The sequence below is a fragment of the Dipodomys merriami genome, unplaced genomic scaffold, assembly GCF_024711535.1.
Source record: "Dipodomys merriami isolate MVZ:Mamm:240054 unplaced genomic scaffold, mDipMer1.0.p SCAF_16, whole genome shotgun sequence".
Taxonomy (NCBI): Eukaryota; Metazoa; Chordata; class Mammalia; order Rodentia; family Heteromyidae; genus Dipodomys; species Dipodomys merriami.
The window spans coordinates 8324878-8344025 of NW_027202937.1; the positions used below are offsets into that span (position 1 = coordinate 8324878).

The following is a 19148-nucleotide window of genomic DNA, read 5'->3' on the forward strand; positions in this document are numbered from 1 at the left end:
TCTGAGGAGTCTGGGTTCAGGTCATTGTGAACTAACCTCTCAAGCCCTAGTTTTCTAAGAAATACCACAGAAACAAATGGTAACATTTTATTGTATATAAAAAAAAGCATCCCAAACGGGATTTCGTAAACACTGGTAGGTGAACAAGTGCAATCTTAAATACAACATGAAAAGGTGAAACCTACAAGCATTTTGCCTTTGGGAGTAAAGAGTCTCCTGCAGGTGATCCCAACTAGAACACTACATGGAGGCCGCAGCTGCTGAGTTCTCTGGTGAAGTCCATCGTTAAGTTCAAAATGATGGCAAGAGGTGGTATTAAATGCACTGCCTAAAACCACAGGTGCTCCGCATCACACTGGGTGAGTCTGAGCTAGTGGTGTTTAATTAACCACAGGGCCTGTGGGACCCTCCTGTCAGCACATCCCCTGCCTGGGATCTTCACCATCTTCCCAGACCTGTTCCAGAGGCTGGCTTAGGGGATCCTGGCGGCTGCACACTGAGCAGCACTCTGCTGTCACCTCTTCCATACCTCCTATCCTGGAGAACACATCAGACGATCTCATGAGAACCAGTGGGTCCCCTTCTCTCGCCAGCTCAATGGCAAATGTTTCCTCATCAGCCAAACTCGAGATTGTTCAGGTTCACCTTGGCTGGCTGAGATGCTCCAAGATACTCTGGGTAAAATAATGTTCCTACAAAAATGTTTCTGTATGAACAGCCTGACTTACTATAAATTAGGCACTTTAAAGACACCAAACCAGTGTTCCACCTCTTTATTAAGGAGAAATCTTGACCATGTGGCCAGCAACTGCCTCTGAAGGGGAAGACCACCCCACCCTTGCCACTGGGGCAATGTCACACATGGCTGCGCAGAATCAGCACATGGCAGGCTGAGGTCTAGGAGGGTGCAAAAGCCTCTCCACCGGAAAGAACGATCCTTTAGTCACCACCACCCGGTGACATTAGCAGATTAGTCTGCAGACTTCCACTTACCCAAACCCCATGGGTTGGGGCCAGAAGCATATTCATTTTGGGAGAAAAGACCTCATTTGTAAAAGCAATAGTTCAATGACAGTTACACACAACATTAGCTATTTGCCATGCTTCTGCATCTTTTTACCTAAGCTACACTTGTTTTATGACATTAGCTTGGGCCGTGTTTCCACGTGGTGGTAATATGCATGCTATGACAGGAGAAGCTAGCGGTGGCACACAAACGTCAGGTCATGGAGTTTCCTTTGTAGTGGTGTGAAGTCCAGACAAGAGCAGCGGAAGCACAACAAGCACTGACCTGGCTGGTCAGCAGCTAGTGGGTATGAATGTGGGGCTGGAAAGGTGGAGGCCAAACTGGACCCCAAATATAAGCCAATTAGTTTCACAGAAATGTCCATTTCTGGCTACAGATAGCCCTGACCCTCCCCTTAACCCTGGCTTTGCAAATTGATGCAAATAGCTTATCAGGAAAATAAGGCAAAGGAAGGTTTAACCCCGTCGTCGGCTTCTACCTCACAGGAGGACGATGGCTGATCCCCACTGCAGCGCAGCCAAAGCAGCAGGGCTTCCTCCCAACTACTCAGGTGTGGCTGGGCAGGACCCTGACTTCCATTCCCAGCACTGGGATGAGGGTGGGTACCACCCCCCCATGAACAACACTCTTGTTCTTCAAGCCTGGGAAGAACAGCACCTGCCTTTATTTTTCGAGGAGCTGACTAGGGCAGTCAGAAAGTAGAAGCCCCACAGCGTCAATAGGAATGGAATTCACTCGTGGCAGGGCGCTTGCCTAGCATGCACAAGGCTCTGGGTTCCATCCTTAGCACCAGGGGGAGGGGGGGAAAGCAAAAAAGCTACACACACACATACACACACACACATATACACACACACCATAGTAAGTAATTTTCTTAAGGAATTTGAAACTATGCTCACAATCTGTGATGAGTAAACATCTAGAGTTGATGACTGAAGAAGGTTGGTTTCCACCATAAAGGGAAATGATCAATCCCAAAACACTTTGTTTTTGTTGGTCATGGGCCTTGAACTCCGGCCTGGGCACTGTTTCTCAGCTCTTCAGCTCAGGACTAAACGCTTTACCACTTGAACCACAGAGCCACTTCCTGTTTTCTGGTGGTTTACTGGAGATAAGAGTCTCCAAGACTTTTACGCCTGGGCTGGCTTTGAACTGTGATCCTCAATCTCAGCCTCCTAAGTAGCTAAGATTACAGATGTGAGCCACTGGTGCCCCACCAGAGCTTCATGAAGCTCTGGACTCTAAAGTCAACCCTGCTGCTAACGAGAAAATATCAGAGGTCATGTGGGCCGGAAGTGACCTGGCTTGCCAGGCACTACGCACTGTAGCAGCTGACAGATAAGATGTCCTTTTATTTCACCCTCTTTGGAGATGACATTAATACCATTCTCCTAACCCTGTGTACGACATACTGCCATTCCCAGAAAACTCTGGGCAGGCCTGGGATGGAGCTTGGGCAGGTGGCACCTCCTTCCCAACTTCACCCCCAGTGCCCTCTCTGCAGGTCTAAGATGTGAACACTTTGAGATTTCTGTTCTCATCTTGAAACCTTTAAGCCATTCTCTCAGCTCTCTTGGCCATGCCTGCAGCAGGGCTGCAGATAAAGATCTCCAGATTAACTCCCTAGTCCCAGCCTAGAAAATCCAAATGGCCTGGGGCTGGGACTTAGCTCAATGGATGCACACTTGTGCAGCCAGTGCGCAGCCGGTGCTAGGCCGAGAGTTCAGTCCTCAGCTCTCCGAGGAGGGGGAAAAAAAAAAGACCACCTGGTCGGAGCAGGAGAGGCTCTTCCACTTGAGTTTTAAGTTTCATTCCAATGAACCATCAATTTAGTTGAGGTTCGTAAGTTTTGAAGCTGAAACAGTTTCATCAGCAATGTTACATCATTCTGCCTGCCAAAGAGCCTGTCCTGTGTGGTTTTGGATTGTTCACTGCATTAATAAGACACGAGACTGAACTTAAGCTTAGTCTTTCCTTGGGGAACGTTGTGAACGTGTGGCAGACATTCTGACAGGTGCCGGGTTCTTCCCGGCTGCACTCCAGGGGCAGAGGCACCAAGACCGGCCTTTCCTCCGCCTGCAGCGAGCAGCTCCCACTAGTGCCCGCCTGTAGAAGACAGCCTTGTCTCTCTTTAAGTTTGGTCCCTTTGCTACTAAGTAATTTGCCTGATACTAAACAAAACATACAGGACACAAAGGACAAAGACAGCTTTGCTAAATGTGAGGCAATGGGAGACTTGGCTTCCTTTCCTGGTTGTGAGTTCCAGACACTCAGTGAACAGCACCAGACCCCAAATTTCAAGTTACCAGGGCTGCCGTGATGCTGGTAGCCTAGCTACCAGCAAGCTGCTCCATCCCCTGCTGGAGGCACAGACTTACTGAATAGGAGACGTGTTGGCCACTGGGGAGGGACTCGGGGCGAGAGGACCAGAGGGAGGATGGGGAGTCCTGGCTGGGTATCTCAGCCAAGAGCTCGGTCCTAATCCTGAGAGTCGTTAGAAGCCATCTGAGCAAGTGGAGCATTGAGCCGGTCAAGTTCGTCCACCTGGGGTGGATGGTGCATCAGTCTCTCCTGGTCCTCTAAGACGCCCTCTCCAGCAGCTGCCAAGTTAGTGAGGGATTTGCTTCGAACACACTGGAAATCCACATGGCGACTCTTCCCTTCTTCCTTTTCCCATGACATCTGGATGAAGGGGCGCTGCACATAATTGTAGATGACCTCAGATCGGCCCCCAGGGCGTCTCTTAATTTTCTCTTTACAGGTAGGGTAACCTGGTACAGAGAAAAAGGACCTTCTCAGCTTCCTGGCAAACAGCCTGCTCTGGCATCCATGTTTTCTCCCTCCTCCCAATCCAAGTACAGCAAGGGAGCTGTGCGGAAGGGACTCCGCTCCAGGCTGGTGGGACTTAGTCCTTGAAAGGAACTAATCTAAGGGAAGTAATGCAGACTCTCTCTCTTTCAATGGAAGGGGAAGAGAGAAGCCTCTTTGTAATTTCAAGAGCCTTTAGTTGCTGGCAACCATCAGCGAACAACAACGCTGCCAGGACATGGCTACTTCATTCACTTAAGTCTTCTCTGGAGGGCAGACAATGGGAAACAGTTAAGGAGCTGTGGAAATCTGTGTGAAGGAGAAAGAGGAAGCTTCCCAGATACTCAAAGGCTGTCAGCCGGAAATGGAATTCTTAACTGGAATAGCTACCAGGGCTGGCATCAGCGGCAGACATGCAGAGGCCAAACTCCCTTGTGTCTGATGGGCCACTCTGTCCCTAGGAAAGGCTCAGAGGAGGGAGGCTTAGTAAGTAATTTCAAGTATTTCTCCTAACAAGGTCTGAGGAGTCGTGTGTGCAGGGGTGTATGCGAGCAGCGGAGTACAGCAGCCAGAGATCCTCGGAGCTGGTGCTGCGTGGGGACACCACTGGGAGCCACTGCGCAAAGCACTGAGAGCAGGGCTCTCCTGAGTCTTCAAATAGAATCCCTTTCAATTTTGAGTCCACCTGGGGTGGACTGAGCTGCATTTCTGCATTTTTCAGGACCCTTCCACACCACAGAAGTACCTCCTGCAGCTGTGGGCAGAGCCAGGCTCATGCTTGGCGACTACAGGAGCCAGATGCACGTGCCTGCCTGGTGCTCTACTCCCTGCTCTATTTCCCAACATAGAAAGCCAAACCTATGCCGGTGCCTGCCATCATTTATTTTCAGCTGCCGTAAAGCATTTCAAACAAGCAAGAGTGAAAGAAGAGGAGAGGACAGGAATGCTTCACTGGGAGCAGAACTGTAGCTTTCTTGTGTACCTACGGCTCCCTAGAAGCTGGGGTTTTGTGGTCCTATCTGTAGGCAGATCCACTATGTTCCCCAAGTGTGCAACCTGAGTACTCACTAGGAGGTTTTCGTCTTTTACCTTCAATCCCAATGCGAATGTTTTTCAGGCCCCGTTCCTTTAATACTGTTTTAGCAACATCCCGATTCTCAATATACTTGAAGAACCTGTAGAGCTTGGAGCTATAAAGAACTGAAACGAAAGCAAAGGTACAGAACCACCTGGGGTGAGTCACAGAGGAAACTGTAAAAGGAGATAAAAGATGTACTAATCCCTGACAGCAAAAAGATATGCGTGGGTCAAAGATTAAATGTTAAAAAAATATGATGGAGTCAGGCACCAGTGGCTCACACCTGCAATCCTAGCTACTCAGGAGGCTGAGAGCTGAGAATCGCATTTCAAAGCCAGCGTAGCAGGAAAGTCTGTGAGATTCTCATCTCCAATTAACCCCAAAGGGCCAGAAGTGGAGGTGTGGCTCAAGTGGTAGATAGAGCACAAAAACATCAAGAACAGCACCCAGGCCCTAAATTCAAGCTCTAGAACCAGCACACTTACACAAAGATATATCTGACAGCCCAAGTCATATGTGCGTAAAGACTATTTAAAAAAGAATAGTCACTGCACATTACAACTTACAGCTTAAATGTCCAACAATAGCTGGACAGATCAATTACTGAACATTGATACAATGACGTAGTATTCAGCTATAAAAAGGAAGTGTTGCTTTTTATGCAAGATGGTACAGAACAGTCCATAGAACATGGTATCACTTGAAAAACAATTATTCATCTATTAATGTATTCTGGATATACTTGGAAAGCTATAAAAGAAACTGAGGAAAACAATAGATGGGCAGGGTTGGAAATGTATACTCTTGTACTAAGCTTTGAATTACTGCTAACTCACAAATGAGGAAAACAATAGATGGGCAGGGTTGGAAATGTATACTCTTAAATGTATACTCTTGTACTAAGCTTTGAATTACTGCTAACTCACAAATGAATGCAGAAGGAGAGAGACTGGTAGCACTGTGACGTCTGTGGCCTCAGTGCGGTGCCCGCACCAGGGATGTGTGAGAGCGGGAACGCTGGCTACACTCCCAGCCAAGGCCAGCGCCGCAGTGCCAGTGGCTTACCATCTAGGTGTGCTTGTCACACAGTAAACATTGTGTGCATTGGTTCTAGGATCTCACTGCCACTCTGCACAGTGGTTTTGTTAAAAGTATGTGTCTTACTTTGAGAATATTCTTCTCCCATGGGTGGGGGGTGGTCTTCATCCCAGTCCACGGAGTCCTCATCAGTGAGCACCACGATGTGGCACTCCCGCTCCCCTTTCTTGGCGCAGCCCACCATGATGGGCACAATGAGCTCTTCAAGGTAGTGGTCGAACTGCTTGTGGGCGCCATCGTTGGACAGCTCGTGTAGCAAAGCACCTGGGGAGAACGCAGCCGAGCGCATGTGTCTATGCGTGCCCAGACAGGCTCACGGCTGTCAGCACCAACACGCGCCAGAGAAGGGAGGGTCTGGCCTGCTCAGAGGTCATCGTGTGCTGACATGGGAAAGGGTTCTTGTCTTGCCACGCTCCGGCTTCATCAAGTCTAACCGTCTGCTGAGGTTTTGGTACACGCTCAGCATCAGACCATAAATATCCACAGGAGGGGTGAAGCACCCCAATGATGTGTCCTGGACCCAAGGGCTTTCTCTCGGTGTGTAGTAGACCCAGTAGAGACCTCCACATCCACAGGCCTCCACACACACTGCAGGAAAATGCAGTAACGCAGGCAGCCTGGGTCAGGACAAGAGCACGAAGCTCAGTGTTTATGGCCAATCTGTGTCCTCATGCTGGATTTAGTGATCAGAACTTTGCACAGCATCGTCCAGTCTCCTTTGTTACTGCACTGATCTCTCAGGGCTAAATTGTTAGAGGTTTTTGTGCTGCTACAGGGGCTTACACTCAAGACATCGCATTCAGAGCCTTATGCTTTTGCTCAGCTTTTTCACTCCAGGCTAGAGCTCTACCACTTGAGTCACAGCTCTGTTTCCTACTTTCAATGGTTAACTGGAGATAATAGTTTCACAGATTTGTCTGCCCATGCTGGCTTTGAACCTTGACCCTCAATAGCCAGGATTATAGGCATGAGATACTGGCACCTGTTTTGTTAATAGTTTTGAGCCATTCCCTACCTTTAAAGCACTAAGCAAGTGCTAAGTTAATAACACTGAGAAAAATACTGGTAAGAAGCTGGACATGGCAAATGCCTATAATCCGAGCATTTAGGAGGTTGAAGCAAGGGAATCAGGAGTTCAAAGACAGTCTGGGCAATCTATACAACTGTCTTAAAAAAAGAAGGTAAGAACCCGACCTAATTATGTTGTCTGACTCGGCCAGTGGGCCTCTGTCAGACCCAGTTTGTTAAACAGCTGCCATCAGTCTTGCCCAGGGGGAAGCAGCTAGCCTGGTGAACTGCTGGCCAAGCTGGATCTGGAACCCATTAGTTGTATCTCACTGTGTGCCCCAGCCCTTCCTCAGTCCCTTGAAGCAGGAGAGGGACTAAGCTGACAGCAGGATGCGTCTGCACGTGCAGATGACCCTCAGCCCTCACCTGTAACTCCTGTCTAGAAAATTGCAACTCAAGCCGGGCGCCGGTGGCCCACGACTGTAATCCTAGCTACTCAGGAGGCTGAGATCTGAGGATCACAGTTCAAAGCCAGCCTGGGCAGGAAAGTCAGTGAGACTCTTATCTCCAATTAATCCAAAAACAAAAAAACAAGTGACTCAATTCATCTTGGCTGGACTCTGGTGATTAGGAAACAACTGATTTTAAAAAGGTATTCTGGTGTGGCTCAGTGGTAGAGTGCTTGCATAGCATGTGTGAAGCCCTGGGTTCCATTCCTCAGTACTACATACTCAGAAAAGGCTGGAAGTGGCATTGTGGTTCAAGTGGAAGAGTGTTAGCCTTGAGAAAAAAAGCTCAGAAAAAAAGTTCAAGCCCTATGACTGGGGGGGGAGGGGATTTTTGCCAGTGTGTGCTGATATTTTTATAAAATAAGTTTTAGATTATTCTAACTAGTCAAGGAACTGGATTTTTAATATTGTTCTTGTTAAACAAAAGGATTTACAGACTTAAACACCAGTATAGCTGGAGTGCCCCCAGGAGGAGCAAAGCTCCATACTTACTCAGATCCTGACATCGGATGGTGTTGAAGTCAAAATTAATGCACAGATAGTCGCAGGTGTCTCTGAGGTCTGGGATAGAGATGCCATCCGGACAGCTGATGATGCCAGTTTTGTAATAATCCTGCAAAAAGATTGGGAAGAAATGCTCATTCTGCCAAGAACACAGTGGGCGTGGCATCTTTAGCCACTCGGTCCAGGTGATAGGTTCCTGCCTACAATCATCCTCCTCTCCCAGAAAGAGCCTGAGGACTGACTGAGCTCACGGGGCCAGGACAGAAATGAAAGGAATCCAGACACCAGAGTCGGTAACGTGGCTGATGGAATTTTAAAGGGTGAACACGTCACCGCACATGCCAGGGCGAAGAGGTAACGCTGTCCTCACCAGCACCGTGCGGAATACAGTGGCACTGATGCCTTCTGCAATCTCGTACTCCCCCTTCTCATTGGGCCTTGTGAAGTTGTACTCTCTTCCTGGTCCAAACATCCTGAAAGACACCAGGCAGCACATTTCACCCAGGCCGCTTGGCCCTTTCTCACCCCAGCCCACAGCCCCGGGGCCCGGCGCCGACAGGATGAAGCAGCATTGGAACGGCCACAGCTCAGGAAGGGCTGCTTTTGGCCTGCCTTTCCTGTGCTCCTCCGCCAACGCTCCTGTCCGGAGCCGCTCCTCACCGCCTGGTACCCAGATGTAACTGAGGGGCGGCCTGTGCCTCCCCTTCCTGTTCATGTTCCTGGGGGTTCTTGTGCCAGCTGTGGCCTTGTGGGCGCAGACAGCACTGCGGGTCAGCATTTGGATTTCTGCAGCAGCCACTCTCATGGTAAGCTCCCAAGTCAGGGGCAGAGGGAGTAGACCACGTCCCCCACCCCTATGCCATGCCCCTGGCCCAGGACCAGTGTGCAATCGTGCGGGCAGGTGCCTCCCTCCCTGCCCCCGCAGCCCAACTGCCATGCTAGGGAGTACTGACTTGCGTCTCCCATGGCTCCACTTTGGTATTACTCCTTGGGGCTGGGGAATGCCTCGAGCCCTGCACACACCAGCTTTTACTATCTTGCCCTGCCTTCTGCACACACTGTATGAAGGCAGGAGAGCAAGGACTTTCATGGCTCAGCCATGCAAGCTGAGTGGCACCAACCTGTCTAACAGTGAACTGGGAAGGAAGCGTCTGCCATTACCTTCCCAGCATGGTGTCTGGGTGAGCAGTGAAAATCTGCGGGTTCACCACAAAACGGGTGCCGTCCACCAGCAGGGTCACCTTCTCTGGTGCCTGGGCGTGGGAGGTACTGGTTCCCAGCCTTTCCACGGCAGCAAAGGGTTCATGGCTCCGCTTGCTGCCACTCGGGAAGCAGGAGCCTTTGATGTCCTCAGGCATCACGTGGGCCAATGGGAGGCTTGCAGGCTGCGGGGTGAAGTCAGGGGCGAGGCCTAGAGAACACACAAGCAAGCCCCGTGACTCAGCACATCCGATCTTCTCCAAAACATCACGAAAGGCACAAAGTCCAGAGGTCTGGGTGTTCACCACCGGCAAAACCTGCCGCCACAACAAGCCACAGGAAACTAACCCAAACGAGGGACACCTGCAACCTCTTTGCTTTCATGGCATGAAAATGAGCAGAAATGCCACACTTGAAAGGATTATGGGGAGACCCAGCAGTCTCCTGCCGGTCCCTCCAAGGCCCAGGGTCACTGCCCTCCATGGTCCAGGGGGGCCTGGAACCTCTGAAGTGCTGTTAAAAATGCAGCAGGTGCCGGAACTGCAGGCACCTGCAACAGAGCAGAGCAGGTGAACAGGACTGACCCCTGAGCCCAGAAAAGCGTCTTAGGCTCTGCAGTTTGCTGTCACTGCAGCAGGACAAGAGCTGGGGACACATCCAATCTGCGTCAAATCTGACTTAGCGAAGAGGCAGCACCGCATTTGGCCACAGCCTGCCATCCCCAAGGCAAAGCGCCATGTAAAATCCTTTTAAGCGAACTTGAAACCGTCTGTTGTAACCAGTAGAACAGACGCACGTTGGATGTGGCGTTGTCAAGCTACTCTGAGAGTAGCAGGACTTGTTCATTAGTTTAGTGGCAGAGGAAGTGTAGATGGATGAGTGCAGGGTGTAGGTGTGCACTGGCCATGCGTACGTGCTGTACGACGCTGCTGATGTCTATCTTTTGGCTGTACTAAAGGAATGCCTGACGTCACTGGGTAGAACATACATTGTTTTTCAGTTTCCGTCTGGAAACAAATTCTCTCCGCAGTGCTGTCATGGTGTCCTCTGTTGCCTTGTCTCATTTTCAGTTGAGTGCTAAGGGAATGTGGCGTCTTCATCATATCACGCACCGCATGACATTTATCTCAGGGTGTGTTGACATTTTTTGTATGCTAGGACATTTTTGTCCCCAAGAAAGGCAAGACCAGATTTTTTTTCCCTTAGAGACTGAGTTTTGTGTAGTTTATTCATGGTTACCCAGTCCTGTGTAGTTTATGGACTTTGCATTGGTGACTACTGAGAATGTGTGAAAAGCCAGATGTGTATGACACATCTTACACAGGATTAACTACACACCGTACTGTGTTGTGTAGAAGCGTGCAACCCAACCTTGGGCTTTTGGATGGTGTTGTTGTGGCTTCTGTGTTCTCTTGCTTCCTGTGATGCATGTATTAATGCTGTAAAAGTTTAGGTCATTTAAAAATCTTGTTAATGTAAGTGGCTCATGTCTGTAATCCTACTCAGGGGCTGAGATCTGAGGATCTCGATTCAATGCTAGCCCGGGCAGGAAAATCCGTGAGACTTTTTTTTTTTTTTGGGTCTGGTTGTGGGGCCTGAACTCTGGGCCTGGGCACTGTCCCTCAGCTCTTCGGATGAAGGCTAGAGCTCTATACCACTTGAGCCACAGCGCCACTTCCGGCTTTTTTTTTTTTTAATGTGGTGCTGAGGAATCAAACCCAGGGCCTCATGCATGCAAGGCAAGCGCTCTATCATTGAGCCACCTTCCCAGCCCCGTGAGACTCTTATCTCCAATAAACCACCCAAAAAATGGAAGTGGCACTGTGGCTCAAGTGGTAGACTGCTAGCTCTGAGCTGAAGAGCTGAGGGACAGCGCCCAGGCCCACAGTCCAAGCCCCATGACCAACAAACCAAAAATAAAAAACAATAAAAAACCACATTGGTGCGAGGGGGTGATGTGTGCAAAAAGAAATGTACTCTTTGTTTGACTTATATGGCCATGATTCCTTTGTACATCACCTTTATAAACACACACAAAAACAAAAAAATATTGTGCCTTCTAGGCAGAACTGATCCTCAAGAGTCAAAGACCCCTAAATGAAAGAAGAGCTAGTTACTGACCATCATTCCGGGGGCCCAGGGGATAGGCAAGGTGATGAAGGCTGGCTGGAGCCAGGCTGGCTGTTTGTTTTTCCTGAGCGGTTATTAAAGGGTCGTCCACTAGGCAGGCAGCCTCGGGCCCCAGTAACCTGTCTCCGTTACTGCCCTGGTGAGCGCTCATTCTCAGCTGCTGACTTGTGCAGTCCTGGGAGACAGCAAGACACAGGATTAGAATTCCCCTAACGGTCTTTCACCACCATGCGAAGACCATACCAGAGAGGGGCGAGTTCTCATTCTGGTCCTCAGAAGGCAGGATGGGAACCCTGCAGGCATGGTGTGCTGAGAGAGAGGAGCAGGGAAGTTCGAGGCTCTGTAAGTCATGCACAGGGCCAGGCTGCAACACCATTCCTACGTGACCAATCTGCACATTCATTGCACAAAATAATTAAGTGGGCTTATACACATAAACGCAAAGGGTGGCAGAGTCCAAGTGTTTAAAGAAAATCTGCCTGTTTCAAAAAACCAGTTGAGTAACAAACACCAAAAAGAAAGAAAAGAGGGCTGGGAAGGTGGCTCAGTGGTAGAGTGCTTGCCTTGCATGCATGAGGCCCTGGGTTCGATTCCTCAGCACCACTTAAGATGAAAAAGCTGGAAGTGGCGCTGTGGCTCAAGTGGTAGAGTGCTAGCCTTGAGCAGAAGAGCTGAGGGCCAGCGCCCAGGCCCAGAGTTCAGGCTCCACGATCGACAAAAAAAAAAAAAAAAAAAAAAAAAGAAAGAAAAGAAAAGAAAACCAAAAGGGGGTTCTGAGAGTGTGGCTCAAAGGCAGGGAAGGTACCTGTCTAACAAGTCCAAGGCCTGGGTTGAGTCCCCAGCACTTGGGAACAAAGCAAGCCTTGACTTGTACTGCTCCTTCATCTCTCCTTTGCAACTTCCAATACTGGCTATCAGGTGGATCACATCATCTCTCCCCCAAGAGCCCCAACCTAGATGCACAGCTCCTAGGTGACAGCCATGTACCAGACCCTCCCAGACCAGGCAGAATGGTCAGCTGCCTGCAGGCCGCCCTGCCAAATTCACTGGGCTGGGACTGCAGATCTCCACATGGTTTCTGGCGGTAGATCCTGTACTCCCTTAGCCATCTGCAGGCATGGCCCCTTGAAATTGACAGTAAAGTTACAAAGTCTGAGAAGCGGTGGCTTATACCTGTACTCCTAACTACTCAAAAGGCTGACATCTGAAGATCAAGGTTCGAGGCCAGCCTACGTAAGAAAGTCCGTGAGACCCTTGTTTCCAATTAACCACCAAAAAGCTGAAAGTAGAGCTGTGACTCAAGTGGTGAGTGCTAGCCATAAATACAAAAAAACTCAGGAAGAGTGCCCAGACCCCGAGTAAATCTCAGAAGTCTTTCATGTAGCAAAGAACTTTATTCCACAACTTAAACTGTTGCATAAATAGGAAGCTCTAGGGGCCGGGTGCTGGTGGCTCATGCCTGTAATCCTAGCTATGCAGGAGGCAGAGATATGAAGATCATGGTTCAAAGCCAGCCCGGACAGGAAACTCCATGAGACTCTCATCTCCAATAAACCACTCAGAAAACCGGAAGTGGTGCTGTGGCTCAAGTGGTAGAGCGCTCACCTTGAGCTGAAGAGCTGAGGGACAGCGCCCAGGTCCAGAGTTCAAGCCCCATAACTGACCAAAAAAACGAAAGTTCCAGGGGCAGATGGCACCATTAGCACATTCTCCCACCTTTAATGAAATGGCTCGAACAGCCTCACACTCTTGGGAGAAAAGAGGAACGATGCCCAATTACTTGCCAGGCCAGTGTAACACTGGCCCACAGGGGCCAAGGCGCTCCCCAAATGAACTGTCCATCTGATCCACATACATAAAAAAGGATAATATACAATGATGAAAGTTGGCTTAACATTCAAAAATTCAACTCTTGCAATTCTCCAACTAAAAGAATGAAAAGAAAGATGTTTTAGAATAACTGTAAGCAGTGACACAGCAATCTCCAAGCTAGGTTTTTAGTATGCAGGTATTCAGAGAGAAAAGACCACTAACATTAATTATTCCCCCTTAATTGCTGAATTATATTTTTAACAAGTGTCATGTTGTTGCGTGTACTTTTTCAATGTGGAGAAAGGAAAATGTATCTTTAAATACAAGGAATGAACGCTTCCAGAAAATGCTGGAATCACTGGAATGTTAAAATACTTCTTGTGACAGTTTAAGAGAAAAACTTAGAAGGTGCAATAGCAAACAACGTATTTCCAAATAAGGGAATCTGACATTTTTCTTTTTTTTTGCTTATGTGGTACTGAGGAATCGAACCCAGGGCCTCATGCATGCAAGGCAAGCGCTCTACCACTGAGCCACCTTCCCAGCCCCTGACATTTTTCAATCTAGATGAAAGAAGAAACGCTTAGCAGATGCATCATGAGCGCAGGTGACACTGATGAAATAGTTCCAAAAGGGATGTGAGTGGTGCAGAGGGATACAGTCTGGACGGCCTGAAGTACAACGCAATGGTTTATTTGGATTCCAGGCCTGGGTAACAGTAAAAGGAGAACAGGCAAGGGGAAAGAAAAAGACACTTGCCCCTTGAGCCTCAGGACATGGGACTACACTGGCCATGCAGCCACGGGTTTCCTAAGCAGATAACATCATGACTGTCAAAGCAGGTGTCCTCAGCATTCATGTTCAAGACCCTGTCCTCAGTAACGCAGAACGGCCCACACTGGGAGAGAGGAGGAAGGTAGCATGAAGTCCTGGAGGCAGCCCTTCCCATGACAAATACCTTCTGGAGAAGAGATGAAGATGCAAACATACAACATAAAGGCACGGCCACACAGCTGCCACGAACAGAGGGCCCAGAAACCAGCCCTGCCCACACCCCGAACTTCTACCCACCAGAACAAGAGACACACATTTCCCCTGACCAAGGCACTAATGGTGGCATTCATTTTGGCAGACCAGGCACAGGAATACAATAATAAAGCTGCAAAAATTAAAGCTGACTTTGCTTTACAATAGATACCTCCCCTCAATGGGAAAAAGCAAGTGTCAGTTACCGGTCTTGGGGGGGGGGGGAGGGACACAAAGAAAAACTTATGAATAACTAAGGTTGGCCTTGGCTTCTCATGCCTGAAATCTAGCCATTCAGGAGGCTGAGATCTGAGGATCAAAATTGGAAGCCACCTGGGACAGGAAAGTCCATGAGACTCTTATCCAATTAACCACCAAAAAGCCAGAAGTGGAGCTGTGGGTCAAGTGCTAGAGCCTTGAACAAAAAAGCTCAAGGACAGAGCCCAGGCCCTGAGTTCGAGCCCCTGGACTGGAACACGTGCACACACATGCACATGCCTGAGCACATACAGACACACACAAATAATGGCTTTGTGGTCATGTGTGCTTGAATTTCAACACTGGCTCAGCTACTTAGTGTATCTTTGGGCATACTTGATCTCTGTATCTTAAAATGAAAATAATGAAATGGGACAATGAAAACCATTTAGTATGTTGTCTGGTATCTGACGCCACTAATTAAGCCCTCACTTCTTCTTCTACTTTCTGACTACACAGAACCACCTAACCACCTGCGTGGGGATTCCAGGCAGGAGGCTCCATCCCTTTTCATCAAACCTCTTCCTTTCTTCTGTATTAATAATCTCATTTCCCATAAGGAGGGAGTTAAGTAGATTAAATCAGACTAGAAGTTAGTACAGCCTTATTTCTATCGGATACCCAGTAACGGATACCCAGTAACGTGGGTCAGGACAACAACAGCTCAAGCACATAATCTCTAGAAATCACCAGAATTAAATCTTTGAGTCTTTTTTTTTTTTTTTGGTCAGTCATGGGGCCTGAACTCGGAGCCTGGGCGCTGTCCCTCGGCTCTTCAGCTCAAGACTAGCGCTCTACCATTTGAGCCACAGCGCCACTTCCAGCTTTTTCTGCTTATGTGGTGCTGAGGAATCAAACCTAGGGCCTCATGCATGCAAGGCAAGCACTCTACCACTGAGCCACCTTCCCAGCCCCTCTTGTCTTTCTTTTAACAAAACCAAGTTCCAAGTTCATAACCTCTCTTAGGATTTACAGGACAGCCGCGGCTCCTTTCTCCTTCCACTGTCAGCCCCAAGAGCTCCTTTAGCACCTCCTTGGGGATCACAATTAAGACGTCAAATTACTCTCTTTCAATCTCCACTTTCCAGATAAGATAACACTGGCTTTTTTTCTCCTATGGAAGTCTCCCAATCTTTACCTCCTTTTAACATCTGGCTCTTTTCCCATTTTGGAAGCAGTTTTCTTGGGACAATTTAGTGGGGAGGAACAGCAGCAGGCTAGAAGCCAGGCATCCTTGCTCAGCCATCTCAGCTCTCAGATTCCTTATCTGAAAGATGAGAGCATTGCACTAGATACATCTGCAATAGGTTCCTTCTACTCTATGCCTCAGTTCAGTTCTATGACTCCGAGTCATCCAACTTGAATCACTCATTATTGTAACAACTTCCCTAACCGTGTGTGTTTGTGTGTATGTGTGAGTGAGAGAAAGACAGAGACAGAGAGACAGAGAGAGGAGGGAGGGAGAGAGAGAGCTACAACTCCCCTCTGCTTCTGGCCTTTTGGTGGTTAAATGGAGGTAAGAGTCTCACAGACTTTCTTGCCCAGGCTGGCTTCGAACTGTGATTCTCAGATCTCAGCCTCCTGAGTAGTGAGGCCCTGGGAGCCCAGCTTGGCATTTCAGTTTCTATTATAATATCAGTTCAACCAGGATAGTGCCACAGTGGTTCTAAACTTTCCATTCCAATTAGCCAAGGGATGGGAAGACATAAAACTCAGGAAGCCTAGAGCGATAGAAGGAAACCCACAGCCTTTTGGGAATCAACAGAAAGACTGACTTGTGAGAAAAACCAGACATGAAAAAAGGATAGCAGAGCTGGGAATATGGCTTAGTGGTAGAGTGCTTGCCTAGCATTCATGAAGCCCTGGGTTCGATTCTGCAGTACTACATAAGCAAAAAAAAAAAAAAAAAAAAGCAAAAAAGAATAGCAGCTGGTGCCGGTGGCTCACACCTGTAATCCTGGCTGAGATCTGAGGATCACAGATCACTGCCAGCCCTGGGCAGAAGTCTGTGAAACTCTTATCTCCAGTTAACCAGAAAACCGGAAGTGGCGCTGTGGTTCAAGTAGTAGCGCTAGCCTTGAGCTGAAGAGCTCAGGGGCAGCGCCCAGGCCAAGTTCAAGTCCCAATACCAACCCCCCCCCCAAAAAAAAAAAGACAGGGAAAAGGGTAAAACACACACACACACACACACACACACACAGGACCTAACTTTTTACCCTCATCTCTAAGTGCCTGTCTGCAGGAGGCACTAAGAAACAGAAGTCTAGCTTACCCAGCGATCTGGCCCTCATCTGATATAGGTGATAAACAATCTACTACAGTGTTCTGCATAAGATAGGCATTTCCTGGACACTGGGTGGCTGAATTGATGTCCAGACAGGCTGATACTGGTATGGGTACATACCAAGAATCTAGGCACTCAATGTCAAGGGCATTACAAGGCAATGGCTACTGGGAGAGGAAGAGTAAGCAAGTCAGGACCCAGGAGACCTGGCGTAATGGTATTGCTTAGGGCCTGATGATCCTGGAAATAGCTTCAAGAGGGAGAAAGGAGAGGTGAACCTGCACAAGGCCATCTTTCTGCGGTAACAGGATATGTATGAAAGTCATTTCCTTCCTGATGTCAGGGGCTCACGGAAGCCCTATCTTTCTTGATACCACACCTCTGGGAGTCAAGAGCTCCTTCGAGCTTCTTGGCCCAGCCAGAGGCCAGCGAGTGCGGCAGTCTGACAAATTCTCAGCCCAGATCAATGGTGGGTTCTTAAAGTGCGGTGGGTCCCTCACCAGTTGTGACTGGTGATCCGGGGAGCAGTGCCCAGGGGTCATCATCGGCCCGTCCGTGCTAGGGTCCTGCTAACGCAGGGAGGGGCTGCGGGGACGGAGGGGGCCTGGCGGTTTGGGGGGAGGTCAGGTCTGCCGAGGACTCTCCCCACCCACCCAAACCGCTATTATTCCGGAGACAGTCCGAGAACCACGAAAACCAAACCCAGACTCGGGGATCGGGCGGCGAAACGCACCGTCCGCAACTTCCCAGACGCCGCGAGAACCCGGCTGCTCCCGACCGCGGTGACGTCACGAGCGTCCGAGCCGCAGGGAGCGCGGGCGCGGCGCTCCGGCCGCTCCGCAGGGGGCGGTGCCCGGCGCGCCCGCGGCCGGCCGGGCTCGGGGCGGCGCGGCCCGCCACGCCGATCCCCGGGGAAAACACCGCCGCGGGACGGCCGCGCGAGGCGCGGGCGCTGCGGCTCCCGGCGGGACGGAGCCCGCGCCCCCGCCCCCGCGGTGCCCCCGCGGGCCCGCCCCGACCCCCGGCCCCGCGCCCGCCGCTCACCGTCGCTCTCCGGCCGGAATCCGCCCGGGCCCGCCGTGCCGCAGCGGCGCGCCCCCCACACCGCCCGGCCGCGCCGCCACGCGGCTGAGTCACCCGCCGCTTCACGTTAAGAGTCCCCCCCCCCCCCACCCTCTGCGCGGGGCACGCCGGGAAGGCCGCCCTGGGGTCCCGCCCCGAAGGCGACTACGGGCCCCGCCCTTCCCGGGGACGCCTCAGACCCCGCCCCGGGGACGCCTCAGACCCCGCCCCCAGGACGCCGCAGGCCCCGCCTCCTGCCTGCCCGGCTTGGTGGCTGTTTTCTTGTTTGGGGCCTGGGCGCCGTCCCTGGGCTTCTTTTGCTCAAGGCTAGCACTCTACCACTTGAGCCACAGCACCACTTCTGGCTTTTTCTGTGTATGTGGTACTGAGGAATCGAACCCAGAGCGTCTGCGGAAGCCCTCGTTCAATTACTGAGGCCTTAAAACGGAAAACCAACAGAATTGTAAAATAAGCCCGCGCAGTCCCAGGGCAGGTAAAGAGTGGATGGAAAATGGGGAGCCCTGACCTCCCCATGCATTGGCAGGATGCAAGAGGGTCCCTTGGACACGTGCAGTCCTTTCTCAGATTGCACCGAGACCAAAAGAACTATAAAACAAAAACTTTTTCTCAAATTTTAAGTTTCATTAGAGTATCTGCAAAGCAAAGTTGAACCGGAAGCAAATTATTGGGGAAAAAAAAAACGGCTCGGTTAAGTGTAAAATACTTCAACCTAAAAAAAAAAAACACAACTGTCATATCCTATAAAATAAATGGGGGGGGGAGAATGGGGTAAACCTAAAAGAAAGTAGTCCTTAGCCTGGAGCAGGTAGTTCATGCCTGTAATACAAGCTACTCAGGAGGCTGAGATCTGAGGATCACAGGTCTGAGCCAGCCTGGCATTAAAGTCTGTGAGACTTATCTCCAGTTTTACCAACAAGCCAGTGTGGAGGGGTGCTGTCAAGTGATACAGCGCCAGCCTTGGGCACAAAAGCTAAAGGTCAGGGCCCTGGCCCTGGGTTCAAGCCCGGGTGCTGTCACAAAAGAAAGAAAAATAGCCAGGCGCCGGTGGTTCTTGCCTGTAATCCTAGCTACTCAGGAGGCTAAGATCTGAGGATCACGGTTCAAAGCCAGCAGAAAAGAGCTGATGGACAGCGCCCAAGCCCAGAGTTCAAGCCCCACGATGGACCAGAAAAAAGAAAAAGAAAGGAAAGCGAGGATCTCCAAATTTGCAAAAATAGATAAAGGCAATACACATCAGCAGCTCCTAAAGTCAGAAGAGCCAGCTCTGTATCCTCCATCTGGAAGCTGCAAGGGGAGCTCAGGGAGCCCTAATCCAGCCCGAGA

The 19148-nt window shown here is 50.0% G+C and overlaps 1 protein-coding gene across 3 annotated transcripts; it reads right to left on the reverse strand.

Moving 5' to 3' along the window:
* Nucleotides 1–758: 758 nt before the first annotated feature.
* Kctd20 (potassium channel tetramerization domain containing 20) lies at nucleotides 759–17880 on the reverse strand. 3 transcript variants are annotated; one of them, XM_070023880.1, is made up of 8 exons: nucleotides 17787–17880; nucleotides 11354–11537; nucleotides 9194–9443; nucleotides 8403–8505; nucleotides 8021–8141; nucleotides 6078–6275; nucleotides 4925–5035; nucleotides 759–3798 (listed from the first exon to the last, which is right to left on the reverse strand). In XM_070023880.1, exons 2-8 carry the CDS (start codon nucleotides 11511–11513, stop codon nucleotides 3506–3508), a joined length of 1236 nt encoding a protein of 411 aa, XP_069879981.1. In that variant the 5' UTR covers nucleotides 11514–11537; nucleotides 17787–17880; the 3' UTR covers nucleotides 759–3505. The 3 variants fall into 3 exon arrangements, with proteins under 3 accessions (XP_069879981.1, XP_069879982.1, XP_069879980.1); XM_070023881.1 differs by lacking the exon at nucleotides 17787–17880 and adding an exon at nucleotides 17476–17484; XM_070023879.1 differs by lacking the exon at nucleotides 17787–17880 and adding an exon at nucleotides 17243–17376.
* Between the last annotated feature and the right edge of the window lie 1268 nt (nucleotides 17881–19148).